The 22,256-nt window shown below is 39.6% G+C and overlaps 1 protein-coding gene across 1 annotated transcript; it reads right to left on the bottom strand.

The window, feature by feature from the left end:
* Nucleotides 1-1,805: 1,805 nt before the first annotated feature.
* LOC139719516 (uncharacterized) lies at nt 1,806-18,560 on the bottom strand. Its single transcript, XM_071630931.1, has 3 exons — nt 18,388-18,560; nt 3,737-4,055; nt 1,806-2,023 (listed from the first exon to the last, which is right to left on the bottom strand). Exons 1-3 carry the CDS (start codon nt 18,439-18,441, stop codon nt 1,806-1,808), a joined length of 591 nt encoding a protein of 196 aa, XP_071487032.1. The 5' UTR covers nt 18,442-18,560.
* Between the last annotated feature and the right edge of the window lie 3,696 nt (nt 18,561-22,256).

Raw genomic sequence — 22,256 nt, 5'->3', positions numbered from 1 at the left:
TGGAAGTGCCTGTTGTCCCCCCCCCCCCTCCCCCCTCCTCCCACGGTGAGAACTTTTTGCATTTTGATGTTGTAAATGGTGCAATTTGTTGCAGGCTTTTTGCGTGTCACACTTGTTTAAGGTAGCAGTACATTTTGATGGAAATTGTTGTTGAACAAATTACTGGCAGCAATATCAGGAGAATGGCATAACGACTATATGCGAGCGAGCGGAGCGAGCGAGCTTGAAAATTTTGACATTTTACAGTAAAAAAAACCTGCCGTTTGTAGCTATATTTTTTTTCGCTTTGGAATCTAAGGGGGGGGGGGGGGCGCATCGTGCGCAACTGCTGGCATTTACTGGCAGCAATATCAGGAGAGCATAACGATTACATAGCCCATGCGAGCGACCGGAACGAGCGAGCTTGAAAATTTTACATTTTACAGTCCAAAAACTGCCGTTATAGCCATATTTTTTCGCTTTGGAAATTAAGGGGGGGGGGGACACCGGGCGCAACTGCTGGCAATTACTGGCAGCAACATCAGGTGAATTGCATAGCGATTAAATGCGAGCGAGCGAAGAGAGCGAGCTTGAAAAATTTGACATTTTACAGTAAAAAAAACCTGCCGTTTGTAGCTATATTTTTTCGCTTTGGAAATTAAGGGGGGGGGCGCACCCGGGGCGCAACGGCTGACAATTACTGCCAGTAACATCCAAAGAATTGCATAAAGATTAAATGCGAGAGAGCTTGAAAATTTTGACATTTTTATACAGTCCAAAAACTGCCGTTTGAAGCTATAGAAAGAACTTTTTTTTTTTTTTTGCTTTCGAAATTAAGGGGGGCCCACCGGGCGCAACTGTTGGTAATTACTGGCAGCAATTAAATATCAGGAGAATTTAAATGCGAGCAAGCTTAGCAAGCGAGCTTGAAAATTGTGACATTTTACAGTCCCCAAACTGCCGTTTGTAGCTATATTTTTTCGCTTTGGAAATTAAGGGGGGGGGGACACCGGGCGCAACTGCTGGCAATTACTGGCAGCAACATCAGGTGAATTGCATAGCGATTAAATGCGAGCGAGCGAAGAGAGCGAGCTTGAAAAATTTGACATTTTACAGTAAAAAACTGCCGTTTGTAGCAATATTTTTTCGCTTTGGAAATTAAGGGGGGGGGGGGCGCACCCGGGGCGCAACTGCTGACAATACTGGCAATAACATTAGAAGAATTGCATAAAGATTAAATGCGAGAGAGCTTGAAAATTTTGACATTTTACAGTCCAAAAACTGCCGTTTGAAGCTATAGAAAGATTTTTTTTTTTGCTTTCGAAATTAAGGGGGGCGCACCGGGCGCAACTGTTGGCAATTACTGGCAGCAATATCAGGAGAATTTAAATGCGAGCGAGCTTAGCAAGCGAGCTTGAAAATTGTGACATTTTACAGTCCCCAAACTGCCGTTTGTAGCTATAGCTACAAACGGTGACGCCCATGTTAACAGATGGGGGAGGAATAGAATAGCATATCACTGTTTGGTTGCCATAAATTCGTAGGTCTTCGTAAATTCTTGAATTGCACTTATCAGTCATAACATCCATTTCGACATGTTGAAATGAATGGTGATAAGCTACTTCAGGATGAAGCATGTCCCTAAGATGGTCAGCGAGGTAAGTGGGACAATTCTGAGAAAGTAAAAAAGAATAAGAACAAGAAAAAAATGTTTGTTTGTGGTTGTTTTTGACGGCGAAAAAAATAACGGGACGCTGAAAGTGTGCAGTCTATTCAGAGGCAATCACATTAACCCAGAAAATGTTGATGCTAGCGAAAAAAGACAATTACAGTAAAGACAACAACGACAATGCGGTTCCAATTACCACAAGTGCTACGGCGATGGCTTTAGCCCCTTGCGGCCCCAGACCGTGGTGTTTCATGGAGATCCTCGGTGACGTCATGTGGCGTAAGAAGTGTGATGCTGGCACCACGCCGATATCCCGGCATGCTTGGACGTATGTCTTCCGGCCCGTCGGGTCGTACTCTTCCGTCGCATCTTTCTCTGATTGAGATCAGATGGGATAAGAAAAAATGTTTATCAGCATTTGACAGGTACAGCGATAATGTACGTAATTCTATAAAAGTCATGATGCGTATGTGATATCACGCAGTATGTATTTTGTCACCTATACACATATACATTCCATTCTTTGTCATTATCAACCAATGTATCTTAACAAAGAATACCAACGCTATACAGCTCAAATAATTATGTCCGCCATTTTCTCTTTCAAGTATAGACACAAAGTGCTTGACAGAAAACCTTGAGAAAACCAATCACTACCTCCTGACATGTAAAAAAAAGAAAAAATCAATCAAGGCATAATGATTGACGCAACATGAGCTAATTTTGATGAGCTTTAAAGCCGCTATTTCCATAATTATCTTCACCACAAACTGACGGGGGGGGGGGGGGACAAAACTTCACATCATATCTAATCTATAAAGGAGATGTATTTTTGTTTAGCCATATTCAAAGGGTGAATATCACATAGGCCCTACATAGGAATCTTATCACATAATACAGAGTCTCAAATATTGTCATGTATGTTTTAGAAGTGCAATGTCACTTGTGAGTTACAAAGACCGATTGAGAGAACGAGTGGGTCATTAAGACGAGATTTACATATCGAACAACTACACTCCGCATTGATCGTATACGCATTTATACAACCTGTAATAACACATGCATATGCATGGTAGCAGGTTTCTTTCCTGCCGTTGATAGATTGAGGCGGGTAAGACTCTTTCCTTGGTTACTATGTTTACGACCTTCATGGTTCAAATTGTATTGTATGTAATGGGCGATAAATTAGGAAATGAGCTTTCATTTCAATGACCTTTGGACTAATTAGCCGCTTGACGATTCGTTATCTGTTTGTCTGCGCTTGGGAGGGAATGCTAGATACAATTGTATTTTACGGCACACTGATCGCGTTCTCTGACAATATTACTAGAAGAGCGATGTCTTCTATACTATACCACATAACATTGATAGTACATTGTATGTGACAACAGCGGAGAATTTGAATGTACTGAAGATTACTACTCGTTATCATCGTAATGTATTAGCGTTCTTGTATTAGATATCAAAGACCTATTCAAAAATTGGTATACTCCTTCGAAAATAAAGGATATACGAGGTATCGTGTAATGGCACAATGAACAGGAAGGAGTGCATGACTTCCGCTGATCCTTCGCGTCCTAGTCATTAAATATTGAACTTCCAAAAATAAAAGAGTGTTTTGTTGGTACGTATAGGTTTTTTTTTTTTTTTGTTGGACATTTGACTCCTTCCTCGTAACATGATACATGCAAGGAATTGATTGAAATGAAATAAACTAAAAGCAAAAGGAGCAGAGTAATCCACACAGCGTTAAACAAAATAAATTTACAATGCTGAAACGAAACTGAATCCAACGAAAAGAGAGTAAAATTCAACACAGTTACAAAATGATGTATAAACGAAAATTATCGAACGGACTCATGTCAGATACACCCTCTCTCCCCTAAATATGGAATTGAATACTTGATAAACAGAATAATGTACATGTATATCGTATATATCCCCGTTTATTGACTCACCAACATTTTCTTTAGAAGAAATAAAGACAAAACTTGAAGAAACCATAAACGCCTTACAGATTCCCGGACGGTTCTGTTGTTTCAAAGTTTTTTCCAAGTGTAAAATGGCTGTCGGGCCTGAAATACTTACCGTCGATCTCCAGATCGGTGTCCCAGCCACTATCGCTCTGATCAGAATCGTCATCGCGACCCTGTTTGTTGCTCCTACTGACACTGCTGTTAGCGACGGACGAGCTGTCTGCCGTCGAACCGACACCGGACTCGTCCCCGCCACCGCCGCCCATCTCTTTCGATCGACGTCGGTCCATGGTCAAATGAGCCGTAGCCAGCACCGGTGCTCCACCGGACCCTTTGCGGACGCTGACCTGCTCGCCCACGGTGTCGGGTCGCCCGTTTCCCTCGCCGACGTCATCCGCGTGTTTGTCACCGTTCAAAGGGTCATCGTGATCCTGTTTACGTGCGAGGAATGGGAGAGACATGAATTGCAGGTGGATTGATACAACATAATGAAGACCCGGTGTCTTTGGCTGCGTTAGCTAAGTACTTCGTCATTTCCTTTCTTCACAATAACTGGTCCACAAAAACATTGAATATTCGTTTCTATATCCTTGTATGTACAGATGAGAAAAATCTAGAATTCGTAGGGTTTCGTTTAGCATGAAGTATTTGTGCCATAATATTTCGAAATTCTGGGTTGAGATCAAATCTGGTCTGCGCAATTAACTCCCATGGTTCACAGATTTTTTTTTCTTACTCCCCCTCCACCCCCCCCCCCCTTCAAAAAAAAATATGGGGCGAGGCAGGACGAGAACGTTTGCTCTCCCTTAGAGAGAGAGAGAGAGAGAGAGAGAGTAAAAGACAGAGAAAGAAAGACAGACAGACAGACAGAGGGGGAGAAAGAATGAAGGAGAAAGATTGGAAACTAACTTTATTTTTCAATCATTATGATAATGTCAATCTATAGACTTAATGATATGATAATGTCAATCCATTACTATTATAGGACAGTGCCTGGAAAACATCATGCGGTCTGCAGTAATGTCGTGGCATCTATATACGTTGGTATAATGTCTCAATCCATTAGCCTAACGAGAATGCTTCAACGGACCATGTGTATAGAGCAGCTTGAGTATAGGCCACCCTTGGTCTCGCGTGTAGAAGACCTGTGCATATTGTATGAAGCAAATTTCCAGCGATGTTGACAGGCAAATATTTCGACAGTTTCTCGCCGCTGTTTGATGCATTTGAAGCAGTGCTGTACGTTAATGAAGAACGATTTATTTCATCAAGTGTCACCCTTTCCAAATCATTCAATTATCGTGGCCGTCACGAGATTCCCTTTTTAATAAGTCACACTAAAGTGGATGCTAACGCAATTCCACAGCATGCAGTTTTCTATATACCTTCGTGGATTATTTATAGTTATCGCATGCATCGCCGGGGGTTGACATGTTCATGGTTGTTTGTTTTTGTCCCCATCAGGATCCATTGTCAAGGTTGCTGGTTTTTAACAGGATTGATTGCTCAACTACGGATGCGCAATACTTTAATTACATACGTACTCATTGCTCTATGCAAGAGGAGCTAATCGTCAAAATACGATTATCTTCATTACGAGATACTTTTTATAAAAGCACAAGGTTTGTAGCATCTCTTTTGTTCATCTTTCAAGCGACATTTCCGTTCAATAAATTGCAAACACGAGTTCGGAAAGCGATAAAATAATAGATTTTGGAGTTTAGTTGATAGCCATTGCGTTTCTCTTCACTAGATTCCACTGAGCATGAAATCATCTCGAGTTCCTTGAGAGCCACTCGAAAGACGATTTTTCGTTCGTTGGTTGCTTAGCAACACTCTACTCTTGTGCAAAGCAGGGCTTGTTTTGATAGCGTTTTATATGTATACTATGGCATCTTGATTCCGATGACTTAAGTCTGATTGCACGTACAATATTGTCTGTAATTGATATACATTATGTACCAGGGGCGGCGCAGCCGTGGGGGCCGTGGGGGCTCGGGCCCCCACACTTTTTGTGCACCATACAAAGGAATACATAAGGTGTCATCACTTTGGGCCCCCACACTTTTTTCAACCCGGAAGTACGTAAGAGGCACTACAATGGGAGGGGAGAGAATGAGCTGAGGACCTTTTTTTTTTTTTTTTTTTTTTTTTTTTGCTTGTCAGCTGAAGAAACCCGGAAGTGGACGGGGACGGGGAGAGATGAGCTGAGGACCTTTTTTTTTTTTTTTTTGCTTGTTAGCTCATGAAACCCGGAAGTGGGCCCCCACACTTTTGAAAACAGTGCGCCGGCCCTGTGGTACTCATGAATCATCGTCTTGTCGACAGCACTTAAGTGGCGGACGCTGTGTACGATTGTTTCCGGTATCCCAGGCTTATGATTATCGAGTTAAGTGATAAATTGTCACAATTTGTGGTGAAATCGAATTGTCGCAGAATCCATACGAGGTAGTAAGACCTCAAACCAATGACATTATTTTGTGAAGTCATCTATAATTTATCCTTGGCCAGTCCGCTGTACAGCAAAAGTCGACGGCACGTTGTATATCGTGTTCTCTGCGCGGTTACAGCCGACCATCAAATGTATGCCCGAGGATACGCTTTGACAACTTGCAACATAAACACAAAGAAAAGAAAGACAATGATGCATGACCGATCAATACATTCCAACAATATGTTATGAAAACATGCTATTCATTTTCTCATTGACATATTGACAAATCACCTTTGTACAAGGGCCTACCTGTATCACAATGCAGCATCATGGCCGTAGGGTCCCATTGCACAATACTTATACGGTAAGGATAGGATACGGGAACACGTCCGGTGCAGTTTAGTTTGATATCGATACTGTACACGTCTTTTCGGCGGTCTATTTGCGTTTACGAATCTGCTGTTATTTTGTCGCCTCAAATATACGTATTAAACTCATCTTGGAAAAAAAAAAACCCATAGCAATAACAATAATAGTTTTCCAATATAAGTCACGTGTCTCGTATTTGGCGTGATACCCTGAGAAATAACCTTTAACACAGAATCTCACAAAATATGTCGCAAGTACTTATCATCTTAAGAAATCACCTCGGCGCGCCTTTCTGCTCCCGGTAAACAAATTCCAAAGGTTTGTTGTCTGCAAATTTAGCTAGTGGTAATCTTGTTTAATAACAATGTATAAGAAAAAAATAACTCGAAAAGGTCATTTGTCAAAACTGCATCAAAGTGAAACAGCGGCAATGTGTTTACATAAGCCCAAAGCTCGACACAGATGGACTGCGAATGGCACCGTGTATCATGTGTGTTATTAGACCAAGTCCTTTGATCAGCGCCTGTTATTAATGACTTAGGACCGTCAAAAATGACCTCTAGAATCTGTTATGATCTGGGATACTGTTGACAAATCTCCCTTGGGGTCATTTTAATTTCTTGGTATTGCCCGTAATCAAATTTAGAAGCTCTGAGATTGGGTCTGTTTAGCTATTATTGTAATTTGCTAGTCATCCCAAGTAAAAAAAAAAAGTAATATGATTAAAAGAAGGCGGCCTATTTGAATCAGAGGCCTCCGATATCACTCTTGATAATGTTCACTTGTTGTCAGTCGTATGAACGTTACGCCTGCAAGTAAGGCATATTAAATATATGACGCATGCAGAGAATGAATAGAAACATGAAATGACTATATACAGAAACACGAAGCACGACCAGTCTAATCTCTGTCTTTGAATTTCTATGCGCGATGCTAATCTCATTATCAAAATGAAATCCACTGACCTCGGCCTTTGCACACGTATAGGTCGTAGATGATGGGGAAAGGCAATCAATGACATTACTTATTGCCGTTCGCGCGGTTTCAACAGGTTATTACGATGGGAATTGCAGCCAACACGGTACTTTGATTCAGTGACATGCAATACATTTCCCTGTGTGATTTGCAAGTCTCTCTTTCTTGCACACAAAGTAACAAAAACAATCCTTTCTCTTACATTTGTTTTTAATTATTACATCGGGTTTTTTATCATGATATATTGCGTTAGCACGCATTTTTGTTTGTCTTTTACAAAGCATAATTAGTTGTTAACTACCAATCTTGACTAAAGTATACATATCATGTAATGCGCCTACAAAATAAAAAAAAAAATCAACGCGCTCTCCTTTAAAGCCAACAGAAGATGATACTTATCCTTTTTTTCTTCGTCAGAATTTGAAAAAACAACATTTACCGGCAAAAGGAAAGAAAAATTAAAAATTCAAATCTTTAGTATTTAAAGGGACTGCGTGTGGCAAGCGTTACTACCATACTCATACATGAATTCTTCGTGTGCCTTGACTGTTACAGGAGCACTTTAAGGAGAAGAAAATGTGTTATAATGACAGCAATCGTCGAGAACTGTCAGACAGTGGTATCCGCCTCTTTATTGATTGGTTAAAAACCCAGTGCTTGACGAGGAAACATCGTCAACAATACAGAGAGTATTTGCTCCGATGTATCGTTTACTCAGGAAAATGACAATACATATGAACGCGCCACAATAGCCGCTCTGAGCAAATAGTGCTTTGATTGTTAGCCGCAAGTAACGTCTTGTCCTGGTTACTTTCGGCATACATGTTTTTCTCATGTCACTCGCTGACACCGGAACACTCTCTCTATCATCATTTTCCCCCATCGCAGCACATTTGCAATTACATAGTACAAGTAATGCGCTTAAGGACAAACTAGGGCCTACATGTCCACTTACTTATCAAGAGTATAAAATAATGATAACCAGTGTTAGATGATACTTTTCTGAATCAGGAATGTAGCACATTTTTGACTGTGTTGAAAACGAATGTCGTACATCCCCCCCCCCGTGATCTTGCGCATTACATGAGATAAAGATGTCAGTATAATTCGTAGATAGAGAGATCATTACTTTGCAGAGAGACGTAACAATGAAATTCATAAAACGCATGGAAAGCAGTTTATCACAAGTAAAATGACTGCGTTGAAAAGCTCAATCTCCAACATGTCCAAGGCAAAAATCCTGTACCATTACATTCCTCTTCACCCATACCTGCTACAATACTGAGATTAACTTTGGATATGGGTCGGTTAGCCATTTGATATTGATTGAGTGTGTGAATGATAATTTCCCTAACAAGCTACAGTAACTACAGCTCTCCGATCTATCGCTTCACAAGTTCAATACGTGCTGTACCCAGTTTGCGATTGTTGTTGCTATAATGTTGGGCAAGCTGCATCCAGATAATAGCTATTTGGATATCAGGAGCAACTTTTACTATATACAGGTATGCATGTATGGAATTCAAATTTCAAACAAACCAATCTATTTTAACAGTAAACGTCTATAGGCATCGTTCATACAATTAGTGGTTCAAAAACCAGACGATACGTTCAAGGCAGAGCCCTGATCGGTCTCATTATCTCAATATCGATTTCGCCTTTCGTATCGCGATGCTCTCTCTCTATAGTCGATACACCGGCGAGGCCACGAGTAGCTGGAGGAATTCGTGACAACGAGAAGAAAAGAACAGAAGACAGCGAGAGAGACGGAATGGTGGAAACAATAGACTGGTTCCTTTAATGAGACAGCGGGGAATTGAATGCTGAGGCAGAGTGGTCCATGGAGTTAATTTCGAGGTGAGCTTATTGTTTGTTTTGCATACAACCAGCGACCGTGGATCTATAACACATCAATAGCAGCCGATGAAGTTGTAGTTCACGTACAGAGCACTCAGCGAATGTAACCGAGAGCAAAACAGCGTGACAGCGTTGTTTCAAAAGCCAAAAGGGGCCTCGGATCGAGACAAGTTAATGAAATCAGCACAAAGTCATGATAAATAACAAGAATAATGACAATGATAATGATAATAATAATAATGATAACAATAATAATGATGATAATAATAATAATAATAATGATAATGATAATAATAATAATAATAATTATAATCATAATACCTCTACTTTTATACTATTACTACTAATAATAAAATTGTTAGTAAATAACAACAATATAATAGGGGCTATTAGTTTTAATGCCCTTTACCACTCTGCTTGATGAGAGGTCAAAGGGCAGAAGACGGTCTTTTAGAAAAATCTATTGCATAATATTAACACGTAATTATGCTGCTTCTGTTTCTCTGTCTCCCTCTCTTTCTCTCTCTTTGTTTATATAGATATATAATCTCCTTCTCTAATGTCTCTACGAGATATATTCCACGTACGAATATAGTTGACAACACTAATGACAACACACAGCAAATGGGTGAAAATGATGACGATAAAAATTTTGATATAGAAGTACTCATAAAACAAACCTCCAAGGTCGTAAAGGATCACTAACGCCATAGAACTGCACCCATCATTAGACAAAGCAACAAATCAAGACAAGTTAAACTAAAACAAAAACCAAACAAGAACACATATCCTCTATTTCCTGTTTCTTTTACTACAATGGACCTTTTTTTTTTAAATTGTATTATAATTCGGTCATAACTCTTTGAGTAATAACTGCCTGCAAACAAAGAACCATAAACAGACAAACAATAGACAAACCGCTGGCGACAACCTCCCTGGCCATATAGGTAACTGTGACAATGCCTAACTAGAAATGTCGCTACAGCGACTGGTTATACCCCCGCCAAACAACATTTCATAAGCTTTGGTCAAAACAACATTTCATAAGCTTTGGTCAAAAAACTGAGGAAGTAGTTAAATCCGCAAGATCTTTCCTTGATCTTCTGCCATTAATATGCCGTTACCACGGCAACGTACTTTCGGGTACTGTCGAAAAATGCGTCTTGCACATCTACAACCAAAGGCACACATCTGTACCAAGTTTCATGGAAATTGGGCAAAAACTGAGGAAGTAGTTTGCAACACAAAATTTTCCATTATTTTGGCTCATAATATGTGAGCTGTTACCATGGCAACATACTTTTTGTCACTGTCAAGAAATGTGTCATGCTGACCTATATCCTAAGACAAACATTCAATATGAATTCCATGAGAATTGGAAGAACACTGATGAAGCAGTTTTGCCATGAAGCATTTTGCCCTATATTTTACCAATAACATGCCGTTACCATGGCAACGCACTTTTTGCCACTGCGGAAATATGTGTCTTGCACATTAACATATTCAGATGAACATCTGTACCTAATTTCATAAAAATTGATCAAAAACTGTGGGAGGAGTTCGCGACGCAAGATTTGTACCCATTTTTGCCCATAATATGCCGTTACCATGGCAACATACTTTTGGGTACTGTCAAAAAATACGTCTTGCACATCTACAACCCAAGGCACACATCTGTGCCAAGTTTAATGGGAATCGGTTGAAAACTGAGGAAGTAGTTCGCGACACAAGATTTGTACCCATTTTTGCCCATAATATGCCGTTACCATGGCAACATACTTTTGGGTACTGTCAAAAAATACGTCTTGCACATCTACAACCCAAGGCACACATCTGTGCCAAGTTTTATCGGAATCGGTTGAAAACTGAGGAAGTAGTTCGCGACGCAAGATTTGTACCCATTTTTGCCCATAATATGCCGTTACCATGGCAACGTACTTTTGGGTACTGTCAAAAAATACGTCTTGCACATCTACAACCCAAGGCACACATCTGTGCCAAGTTTTATGGGAATCGGTTGAAAACTGAGGAAGTAGTTCGCGACGCAAGATTTGCAACGGACCGACCGCCCGACCGCCCGACCGCCCGACCGCCCGACCGCCCGACCGCCCGACCGCCCGACCGACCGTCCGCTGATTCCTATATACCCCCTTCAAACTTCGTTTGGCGGGGGTATAATAATTTTCAGTTTGATAGACACTGACTTAGGATAAAATTATTAATTAGCATCATTATTATAAGAGGAGTGTGACGATAGAGGATATATAAGCAATCTAACATACATTGTAACCTATACCACAACAATCTAACGCATAAACCAGAGGGACAGTGTGATTTAAGGCATTAATGTACCATTAAACGAACATTTACGGTTATGACATTGTAACTAGATGCAACGACTTGATGAAGCCCTAGCAGTAACAGCATTATCAAAACGGCGCAAATTCGAAAAGGAATGAAAACCGAATAGAACATGCAAGACTGCGAACGACTATCACAAAGCAGGTAAACCTTCCTCCCTGCTCTGTCCCAGTTTAACCATTTTCGTGGCTTAATCAATTTTAATGCGTTTGTAACAATTAGATTAATTTTGTCGGCCGCTGAAGTGCTTTTTGGGGGATGTTTTGTTTCGTGTTTTGTAGAGAGGTGATTATGGTGTAATTGATGATCGAGAGCGGTGGATCTATGCAGCCATTTAAACAGATATTCACGAAGCCTGTCCCCACAGCCCTTCCTCCTTCCCCTCCCACCTTGTCCTCCTCCCCCATCCCACCCCTTAAGGATCTTAGGAATGCTATCTGCCAAATTATGTTTTGATGAAAATCTGTCATGGGGTTTTCAAGATGAAGCTGAAAATGTAAGTTTATCCATATACGCAGAACGCACGACGGGCGGCGAAAGCCAGACGGTAAAGAGTATCACTGTCGGGATTTTTACGGAATGCATTTTCCCCTCACGCTGTTGCATCCTTCCCACCCTTCAAAGCACAAGTCACCCGTAACGGGTCATTCATCGTTCCGTTTCTGTCGATACCCACCCTCCCATCCATTTACCTTCTGAATTATTCATGCCTCCCTTCTATACTTTTGTGAGTGCTGAACACACGTCGGCCTACGTCACAATACCTACCGGAAAATTGTCGAACCGTCATCGATCACTATGACAGCACTCTGTCATGCAGTATCAATGGTTTGTAATCATTTCCTGCGGTCAAGCAGCTACAAATATAACATAGTATTTAACCCCTAAAACACGACGACTATTGACATTGGACTTTAGGAATAAGAAATACATGTATCCTCGCATCTGTTTTGCCTAGTAACTATATAAAAGGATCGGAAATGATTATTTTCGCGTCACTTGACAAGATTTGGACTCTGAGATCTATCAAAAATAATATGAAAGCAATTATGTGCACATTTCAAAAGTGTGGTAGGACGAGATGAAAATTTTGGACCATTGGCTGGTCATGACGATGACACTTTATTACTTAACATGAATAGTGAAGCGATTTGTCATTGCAACCTTCTGATGTCACAGAGTCAAAGGATGTTGTTTAAGATAAAATGATCGCATTCACACTAATTTACCTCCATTTTCTCAAATTCATAGAATCTGTATATCAAAGAATGGTCCGCTACAGCGATTTAAGTCATGCATAACTACATGTACCATATGGAAATTATAACGGCAAAGGTTTAAAGGGGATGGCTAGTAACTGATCAGTGGGAATCAGTGGGAATGCCGGAGGATGATTGTTCCAATCCCTGTGGGATTCATTTAAGAACTATACGTGTACATTATATATCTATTGTTGTGTGAAAATTATTTGCTCCAGAATGGTCTCCTATTCAAGTACATGTAATGTGCAGTTTAATGTTTCGAGGTTAGCGTGTCTGGTCAGTGACGGGGCATTAATCTGCACATTACTTGAATATGAGACCGTTCTGAAGCAAATAATTTTCACACAACTGTAGATATATAATGTACTCTTAAATGAATCCCACGAGGATTGGAACAATCATCCCTCAGCATTCCCACTGATTCCCACTGATCGGTTACTAGCCATCCCCTTTAACATATTGTATTTTTCGAAAACACGAAGAACCACCGATTTTTGCACATAGTGACATTTTCCTCTTTAAAAAAAATACACTCCAGTCTACCAAACAATCAGTGATCACATAAAATACACCGGCTTATGCCAAATTTTATCACATCAAAACTAAACTTGGTTGCCCTATTCATATCACGTTTAACAGTTCAAGAAACAGTCTACCAAACTTCGCCGCAAAATAGGGCCCTACGTGATTGATGTTACACTTGTATACTATAGCATGTATTTGCCACGAATGGCGGCTATACCCATTTTATGCGATGGTGCTCTTACGAACAATATAATTTATACGACAATTCTCAGGTCTGTATAACTGGGTTTTAGAAAGTCATGTGTTTGACGACTTATTGCTAATTCGTGTTTATTTTGTATAATCCACTAATTTATTCACTTGCCACATTTAATTCAAATCTGCGGTGACCTTCAAACGTTTGCCTTTAATTTTCGTTATCAAACACTGTATCTGGGGTAATGAGAGCTTTTTTTAATTTAATTTTTGCACATAGTGACATTTTCCTCTTAAAAAAAATACACGCCAGTCTACCAAACACAATCACTGATCACATAAAATACACCGGCTTATGCCAAATTTTATCACATCAAAACTAAACTTGGTTGCCCTATTCATAGCACGTTTAACAGTTCAAGAAACAGTCTACCAAACTTCGCCGCAAAATAGGGCCCTACGTGATTGATGTTACACTGTCTTGTATACTATAGCATGTATTTGCCACAAATGGCGGCTATACCCATTTTATGCGATGGTGCTCTTACGAACAATATGATTTATACGACAATTCTCAGGTCTGTACAACTGGGTTTTAGAAAGTCATGTGTTTGACGACTTATTGCTAATTCGTGTTTATTTTGCATAATCCACTAATTTATTCACTTGCCACATTTAATTCAAATCTGCGGTGACCTTCAAACGTTTGCCTTTAATTTTCGTTATCAAACACTGTATCTGGGGTAATGAGAGCTCCTTGGAAAGCAATGAAACCTCACTCTCATAGTCTCAACAACCTCACAATAAATACATTAAACTAGTCTTAAAAGAAAGAGTACAATTCACGACGGCAAAGTTTAAACCATACATTATAAGAAGACAATGATAGTAATGGCGTAAAATACAAGAATTACAGACCTGTATAATAGACAAAGCAGGAGCCCAGAAGAGCCATCCCTCAATAATATCGATTGTCCTTACTAAACGTATGCTTCGCGAGGACGACTGAGCAATGAAACTTGACATTGTAAAATGATAATTATGGGATGCAGAAATTTGCACTATAGCATCAGTGATTCAACGGCTGAATGCCCATGACGCTCTGCGAGGACAAGAGATAAGGAAATGTGGAGCTTACGAAAACTATACACAATGACCATGAAAAAACCCAAGCTGCGATTTATATCCTTAAATCAAGCATGGCTAAACAGATCACCTCAAAAGGAGTGCTTGATACCAATTAATGAAGCACAATAGCATGTTCTTTAGCGTCGGGATATCTAAACGATGTTCAGTAAACACAGTCCCGTAACACACACTTCACGACAACTTAACGCACACGACAACAACAAAGAACAATAACGTGAACTTGCATTAAATTCGTCATTCAAATGACACTGAGTATCAAGTCCTAAACAAAACAGAGGGTCATGCTTCTCTTAAAGGGGACCTCCGGAAGATTTTCAGACTTTTATATTTGAACAACTATAAATAAGTTATAATGAGTACAGAGTCCCAGAATTTATAGTGACTGGGATGAGGAATAATAATGTTTTCAAAATTGATAACAAATTGCAATTAACAAGGATGATGACATGGCAGCCTCACCATAAGAATGCATGAGTTGGGGCTCAAGGAAGCAGAACAAAAGCAGAAGGTTTGCATACTGTAGATTCTACACAGGTGAACTTGTTAAGCAAGCGGTATTGTAATGAAATTACACTGCTACATAGTACTAGTATATTACTGAAATAATTATGTGAGGCTGCTATGTCATCAACACTGTTCAGTGTAATTTGTTTAAGATTTTCAGATTATTGTTGTCTCTGCTCAAGGGCCACAATAAATTCCACAAGTCTATAAATGGACTTGGCTGTTGATTTACGTACTACATGATGTAAAATTATGAAAATCGTCTGGTATGTCCCTTTAATACGACTCCAATGACTGATTCATCGATATCCACATGATGATCGTCAATTGAAATTGTGTGAATGCTCGCAACGACCTTGACACCGCGTCAGGCCATTCGAGGTATGTAATGTATATACGACGACGTAAGCAGTGTCACTAATAATTACAATTACACTCTGGGCTCTTTAAAAGCACACAAAATGTCATCATGATGATGGAGTATAGGCCCTTTAAATATCACAGCAGAACATACAATCTTATCAATGGACTATTGACATACATGTAGATCGATCAAATCGGCTGGGAAAGAAAAGAACCCTAACCGTATCTGTAATAATCATCAAATCCAGTGTCGAAAAAAGCGTGAGAATTGCCTGCTAGAATAATGATGTCATACATTGAAACAGTAACTGACAAGGATAACATGTCATGAAATGAACCTCGAATAACGATTGATTGTTCAATTGCCACATATTTATCTGCAGCTCATTGAGAGCTTCCCAAAACCTATTAAAATCAGCTATAAGAAATAATAATTAATAAACATATCATATATATAAAAATAAATGAGATGAAGAAACAAAAACAAACAAAAATGAAAACGGAATGAGATGGCAGTGGTGTATAATAATTGTCATTGGTATCTTGAATAGCACTTGATTAGACCTTTAGGTACTACTAAGTCATTTACTTCTTTGAAAAAAGTGACCCGTCGAGTTTTCATGCTCAAAACTGAGATATACGGACAAGATATTTCCAGGGCCCCGTTTCATAACAAGTTGATAGTAAAGTTGTTACAAGCTATTGCAATCCTTGCATCTGATTGGCTGAGAGCTAATTTATCATACTAGTAGAATGTGGCAATTGCCACTGATAACAAGTTTTATGAAACGGGGCCCAGATGTCTTTTTTAAAGTGTAGGTTGTCTATGCTCTTCACATACACTATCACCACCTCAGGTATAAGACACAGCAATTTAATATCATGATAATCATGCCCTGTTATTTGCCCGTCTCTCTATCACAGTATACTGGCAGTTAATGTTTTCTGCCTCCGCCGGACGATCCGTCATCCAAATTTTGAGCAAATGCGATATGAAGGATTTAATCGCAAAATGAGTGAAATCCATTCGTGTTGATTTGAGATATTATATTTGCGTACTGTTTCACTTTGTCGTTTCTTTCCCTTATGTACCAGTAATTCGTATCTTGCACATGGTTGCGCCTTGAGCATATATTATGTATTAGATGGATTTTGCGTCTTATAAATCCGATATCATCGTTATTAAAATCATTATCAAAGTTGCTGAAAACTAAAAACAATAAAGACATGTGGGATGCTTTCAATCATAATACAAGAATATCCCTATATAGTAACACGTGCATGAGGAATCACAGCAGAGGTTTTTATTTTGCTCTGTCTGATGTGGACTCACGTGAAAATGTTAAAGAATGGCATTTAATCAGTTTGCAATCCAACTCGTCGTAACACTCTTTTATACGCAATTCCTCGAACTTCGTAGTACACGTGTATCACATATTAAATTGTGCGTTTGTGTGTGTGTACACGAACCAATCAGGGTAGCCAGGCTTGCAACACCATACATATACTTTGTCTAAATTGCATGTTAGTTTATGGTTGTAATCAATGCACTCTTTCGCAAAAATCACACAGAACCAGCAAATTTTATTCTCAGACCGACTGTTATAATGAAGCTTTACATACGTATTTCGTTTTACTTTTACTCTTTATTTTCATCAGTCGGCGCATGGAGTGGAAGTCTCCCTTTAATAATAATTCTGCGTCTTCTAGGGTTTCTGCAGCGTCGAGTCAATCTATACTTTAGGTCAAGAGTCAGATTCAGAAGGTGTATGAGGTCAAATGTGAGTGACAGATGTACAGTGAGAATGGAATCAAATATCTATTGCATTGTAACCTTCTACAAATTTGCTACGATATAGGCCTCATTCTCTTCGATAAAGAGGTTATTACAATTTTACAATCACATAATGTCAGAAAAAAGAAAAAAGAAAGAACAATGTACTTGTCCGCAATAAAATGATAGATTTTATGATAACTCATTATGATTACAGATGCCATTGCTTACGTCTTTTTTTTTAAATTAAAAGTCGTTCGGTGTCATTCATTGATCGATGTCTTAATCAAGGTATAGTTTGTACATTACCCTTCAAGCGGATAAGACGGGAGTTAATCGAGTATACATAGGCATATTAAATGTGCCATTGCTATTTCTTCTACACATTGATATTTTCGATAATCGCAATTGCTACTTCGGATCCTTAATGTACACGTACTACTTCAACCCAAAGTCAATATAACTGCCAATTTGTCAATATTATAACATAAGATTTTGAATTTGCCAAAATCTATCATTGTGTTTATTTCCGCCTGTGTCCGTCTTGGGTATTCTAACGTCGTACAAAATATTTTAGTAGATTTGTATCTAGGTAACGCTAAGCAGGGATAGGATGTCTGGGAAACCAGAGCCTTTTCGAGTTCGGACAAAGCACGTAATAGTTCTCTTCACACAGTGCTCACGATAAAATTACAGAGGAATAGGAATTCTGAAAAGGATTGTTTTCTTCTCCTTCTTCTTCTTCTATGCCCCATAATACCCCACTGCGAGGAAAAGTGGCGGCAGAACAGAATTTGATGTTCAAAGGAACACGCTCTTAACTCCTCTCATCAGATTAGACGGGAGCTCAGCAAACACAACGGGTTGTTACGAGCAAACAAGCATACCGACGGAGGGCTGGTGGCTGCATTGTGATGCCCGGCGCAAAGGGCGTACACACCGGCGGGTCTCCCCCTTCACAGGATACCAACTACAGGTGAGCTGTTACGACTTACCTCTGACGGGACCCCGACGGCCTCGTCTCCTTGTTCCGCGGCTGTCCTCTCCATCTGAACAAAAATTATAGTATCCTTTCACTAATTCCTGATCAACACTTCTTAGATTGGTAGTTTTCGTCTCGGTGGGAGAAATGATATGAGAAATATAACGGAAGCGATAAAGCGACACTGCTCTCTCGCAGGTGTTATTGTCAAGATCCGTCTCTATCAACTGCACCAGCAAAGAAGCCTGTCACTCGCTCTCGGGGCCCTTTTTTTACGACCCCAATTTACAGTCCCCGCTGAAGCGTGCAACGTCTCTACTTCCTATTCAATGAAAAGCAATTGATCATTCCTCATGTCATAGTCACACCGTGCCGACCAAATTGCTCCAGCGAGACGCAGGTCCACGGTCTACGGCTTCATGAAGAGCGGAAACGCGTATTTACGATTGGGTAATCCATAGAAGTCGTTTTGTGCTTCGGTGTACCCAAATACAGCAGTAAATTCATGCACACATGTAGCCGATATATATTTGCGATCAGATAGATAGATCCCTACTTACTTGAGCCACAAGAGACAAAAACTTTGGGCTACCATGCGTAACCACTATATTGAATAGGGCGCCTAACGCTTTGTGCGTACTAAAACGCGCACGTTGTTCACGGCTATTGGTTCCCCTAGCAACCGGTCACGCTGTATTGTAACCACCAGTCATTATACCAAGAACCTCCTTGCTCATACCCGTACCCGGATCCATAAGCGTAGTTACAGTGACACCGAATTTGGGTTCATATGCACAATTTAAGCCTGCTTTTTGAGAAGTGAACAGTAGATATGGTGTTAACACTATACAGTGTGGATATTAGTACACATGCTGACACAAAGTAACGTTCTTCGTTCTCTGCACAGTTCCCTCATTCTCTCCCAGGTCGAGTTATACACGGAGGTTTGTACCAAAAATTTGACATCCAGTCACATCAAACCTTTCTTTATGATAAAGGTACTGGGTGTTCAAATCTAGTGTCAAAATGTCCACTCTATATTTTCTTCAAGGAAATAAAGTTTACGAATCCGATACTTTTCCGATTGGGATGATTGTATAAGATGATACAATATGAAAACTATTAAAACTTATCTCTCGCTATCTGACAAAGAACAAAGAAAGATTCATTCTTGGACTGTGTATAATTACAACGTTGATAATAATTGAAGTGATAATGATAATAACAATGATAATGATAACAATTATAAAGAAATGAAATGTATCAATTATGCTCTTGAAACTGTTAGTTGCTGATCATCACGCTTGTAATGCTGCGGCTAAAGTGGACTGACATATATGATTAGTTTAAAAGGGAAGTATCCGTTTAGGTAGCTGTTTTTCTTTTTTGTTTGATTTCCTATAGTCTGCATTTAACCTTTATTAATTTTCATGAAAGAATGGCACCTTCCTGTGTAAAACAGCAACAACACAAAAACAACAACAAACAAACAAAAAGTTAAATGCATCAAAAGATGACACTAGTAGCTATAAACTTCACAAAATGATGCTTGCGCCCTCATCGAGAAGGGACAGGAAATTAGAAGCTTAGACAGTAAGAGGATTGGTTATCTCAACATGTGGGGAGACCAATGCCTAACCGATTCGGATATATTCTTCGGGAATGCCCGTATAGCGAATTGTGTGTACAGCTGTTTCTCTGTATTTGGTAGAGGAACACACAGAGCCGAAGAATGTCGACTGGAGTCGAACGTTACCGATGAGCGTATGCTTTGAATCGATGCACAACTGCTGACGGGGAATTCTATTTTTCGAATGTCCTCCGATGTTGGGCAGCAAAAAACTATAAAGATCAATTTGAGAGGTCTATGTCCGGCCAACCATCTCTTCCCTTTTTTCTTTTCTCGACTCCTCCCCCAATTTCTCATTTCCTTTTAAATTCAGTTGTTATTTACAAAAAGAATTAGTTAAAAAGTTCCAGGCCAAGGATATAAACGAATCTCTATCAATCTTTTTTTCTCTCTTTTGCTATGATTGTATATCGCTGACGAGCTGATTTTCAATGATGTAACTTTTTGAACTAGTGCATTTATCTCGGAGAGATAAAATTTAGATCATGTGAAAGAATATACCAGACAAGAGATGCATACCCCGAGGGAAAGGTGTCTTGAAATACCAAACCATTAAAGTTTTTCTTTTTAATGATTACATTTTCCTTCTTTGAGAATCACTTGAATCTCAAGACTTTTTCAAACTACAGTTCTTAAATCAAAGCGCAACCATCAGTAATCTTATACTGGTTTGAGATACCACGGAACTATAAGCTTATGATATTAAACATATCCACCAAAGAAGACATGATTTTGAAATGAAATGAAATGAAATGAAATGAAATGACATGACATGACATGATATGAAATGAAATGAATATTAATTTACCAAACAATAACATAAATGTAGTCAATATAAAAACTAAATAAGAAACAAAAACACAAATAAACAAACAAAATATAGGACCACTTACACATTGTGGTCTTTGTTTGATTTGTTGGCATATTCATCTGACGTATACTCCACTTCTTCAAAATGATTTTAGCAAATACACTAATCATAAATCGAGCATGCGTGTCAACGTGGAAAGTTGTTTTGGAACCACAAATGCTCAATCTCGCTGTGATGAGTATTCTAAAGTTTAGTCACCCAGCTGAAATGTTTTCACGGGGCAGTAAAAATAACAGTCATAATCACTGTCTATGCAAATTAGAAGTGATGATGATGTCACATTCAGCATTTTATTCATATCGGGACAACAACAATGTTGTTTTTTATTTTTCAATAGTAAAAATATACAAGATTTTATAATAAATTCAATCGTTGCGATTCTACCAGAATTACCAAATTGATAGAGGTATATATACTTGGCACACAATGTCATGTAATCATGGGCGTCACCAGGGGGGGGGGGGGGGGGTGCGTTGGGTGCGAACGCACCCCCCTTCAGACCGTTAAAAAAAAAAAAAAAAAAAAAAATTCAGTCTGCGAGCGACCTCAACGCCGGACCCTAAATGATGATTATTTTTTTTTATCTATGCATTTATTTTTCGAAATTTTGCATCGGGGACAAAAAAAAAAAGAAAGAACAAATGTGGACAAAAGCAATTCGCACCCCTGGTTCTGGCAGCACTGATTTTATACATATCTACTAGTACAAGTGTATTCTATACAGTGTTGACTATATAGATAGATTTTGGACATCCTTCCCATGCTTGGTCACTTCGACGCCACCTCGCTAGTCGTTATACCTCTCCCAGTCATGAACATAAACCGACACCCTTGAATACCAGTGGCGGATCCAGGGGGAGGGGCGCACCGGGTGTCCCCCCCCCCCCCCGCCCCCTCTTAATTTCCAAAGCGAAAAAGTATAGCTACAAACGGCAGTTTTGGGACTGTAAAATGTCAAAATTTTCAAGCTCGCTCGCTGGCATTTAGTCGTAATGCCATTCTCCTGAAGTTGCTGCCAGTAATTGCCGGCAGTTCCACCCGGTGCGCCCCCCCCCCTTACGGCAAAAAATATAGCTACAAACGGCAGTTTTGGGACTGTAAGATGTCACAATTTTCAAGCTCGCTCGCTCCCCTCGCTCGCATTTAAATTCTCCTGATATTGCTGCCAGTAATTGCCAGCAGTTGCGCCCGGTGCGCCCCCCTTAATTTCGAAAGCAAAAAAGATATAGTTTCAAACGGCAGTTTTTGGACTGTAAAATGACAAAATTTTCAAGCTCGCTCGCATTTAATCTTTATGCAGTTCCCCTGATGTTACTGCCAGTAATTGTCTGAAGTTGCGCCCGGTGCGCCCCCCCCCCCCCCCCTTAATTCAAAAGCGAAA

The sequence above is a fragment of the Diadema antillarum genome, unplaced genomic scaffold, assembly GCF_040938485.1.
Source record: "Diadema antillarum isolate AM-2024a unplaced genomic scaffold, OU_Dant_1.0 scf00000111, whole genome shotgun sequence".
In the NCBI taxonomy this organism is placed as follows: Eukaryota; Metazoa; Echinodermata; class Echinoidea; order Diadematoida; family Diadematidae; genus Diadema; species Diadema antillarum.
Note: the sequence above shows the minus strand (reverse complement) of the source record. Positions and strands in the feature narration are given on the sequence as shown.

Bases quoted from the DNA above. Each gene is read 5' to 3' on its own strand.
- LOC139719516 (XM_071630931.1), bottom strand. From the start codon at position 18,441: ATGGAGAGGACAGCCGCGGAACAAGGAGACGAGGCCGTCGGGGTCCCG. The intron at 4,056-18,387 runs GTAAGTCGTAAC...GCACGTAAACAG, and splicing joins CCGTCGGGGTCCCGTCAGAG to GATCACGATGACCCTTTGAA. The intron at 2,024-3,736 runs GTAAGTATTTCA...GATCTCAATCAG, and splicing joins CACCGATCTGGAGATCGACG to AGAAAGATGCGACGGAAGAG.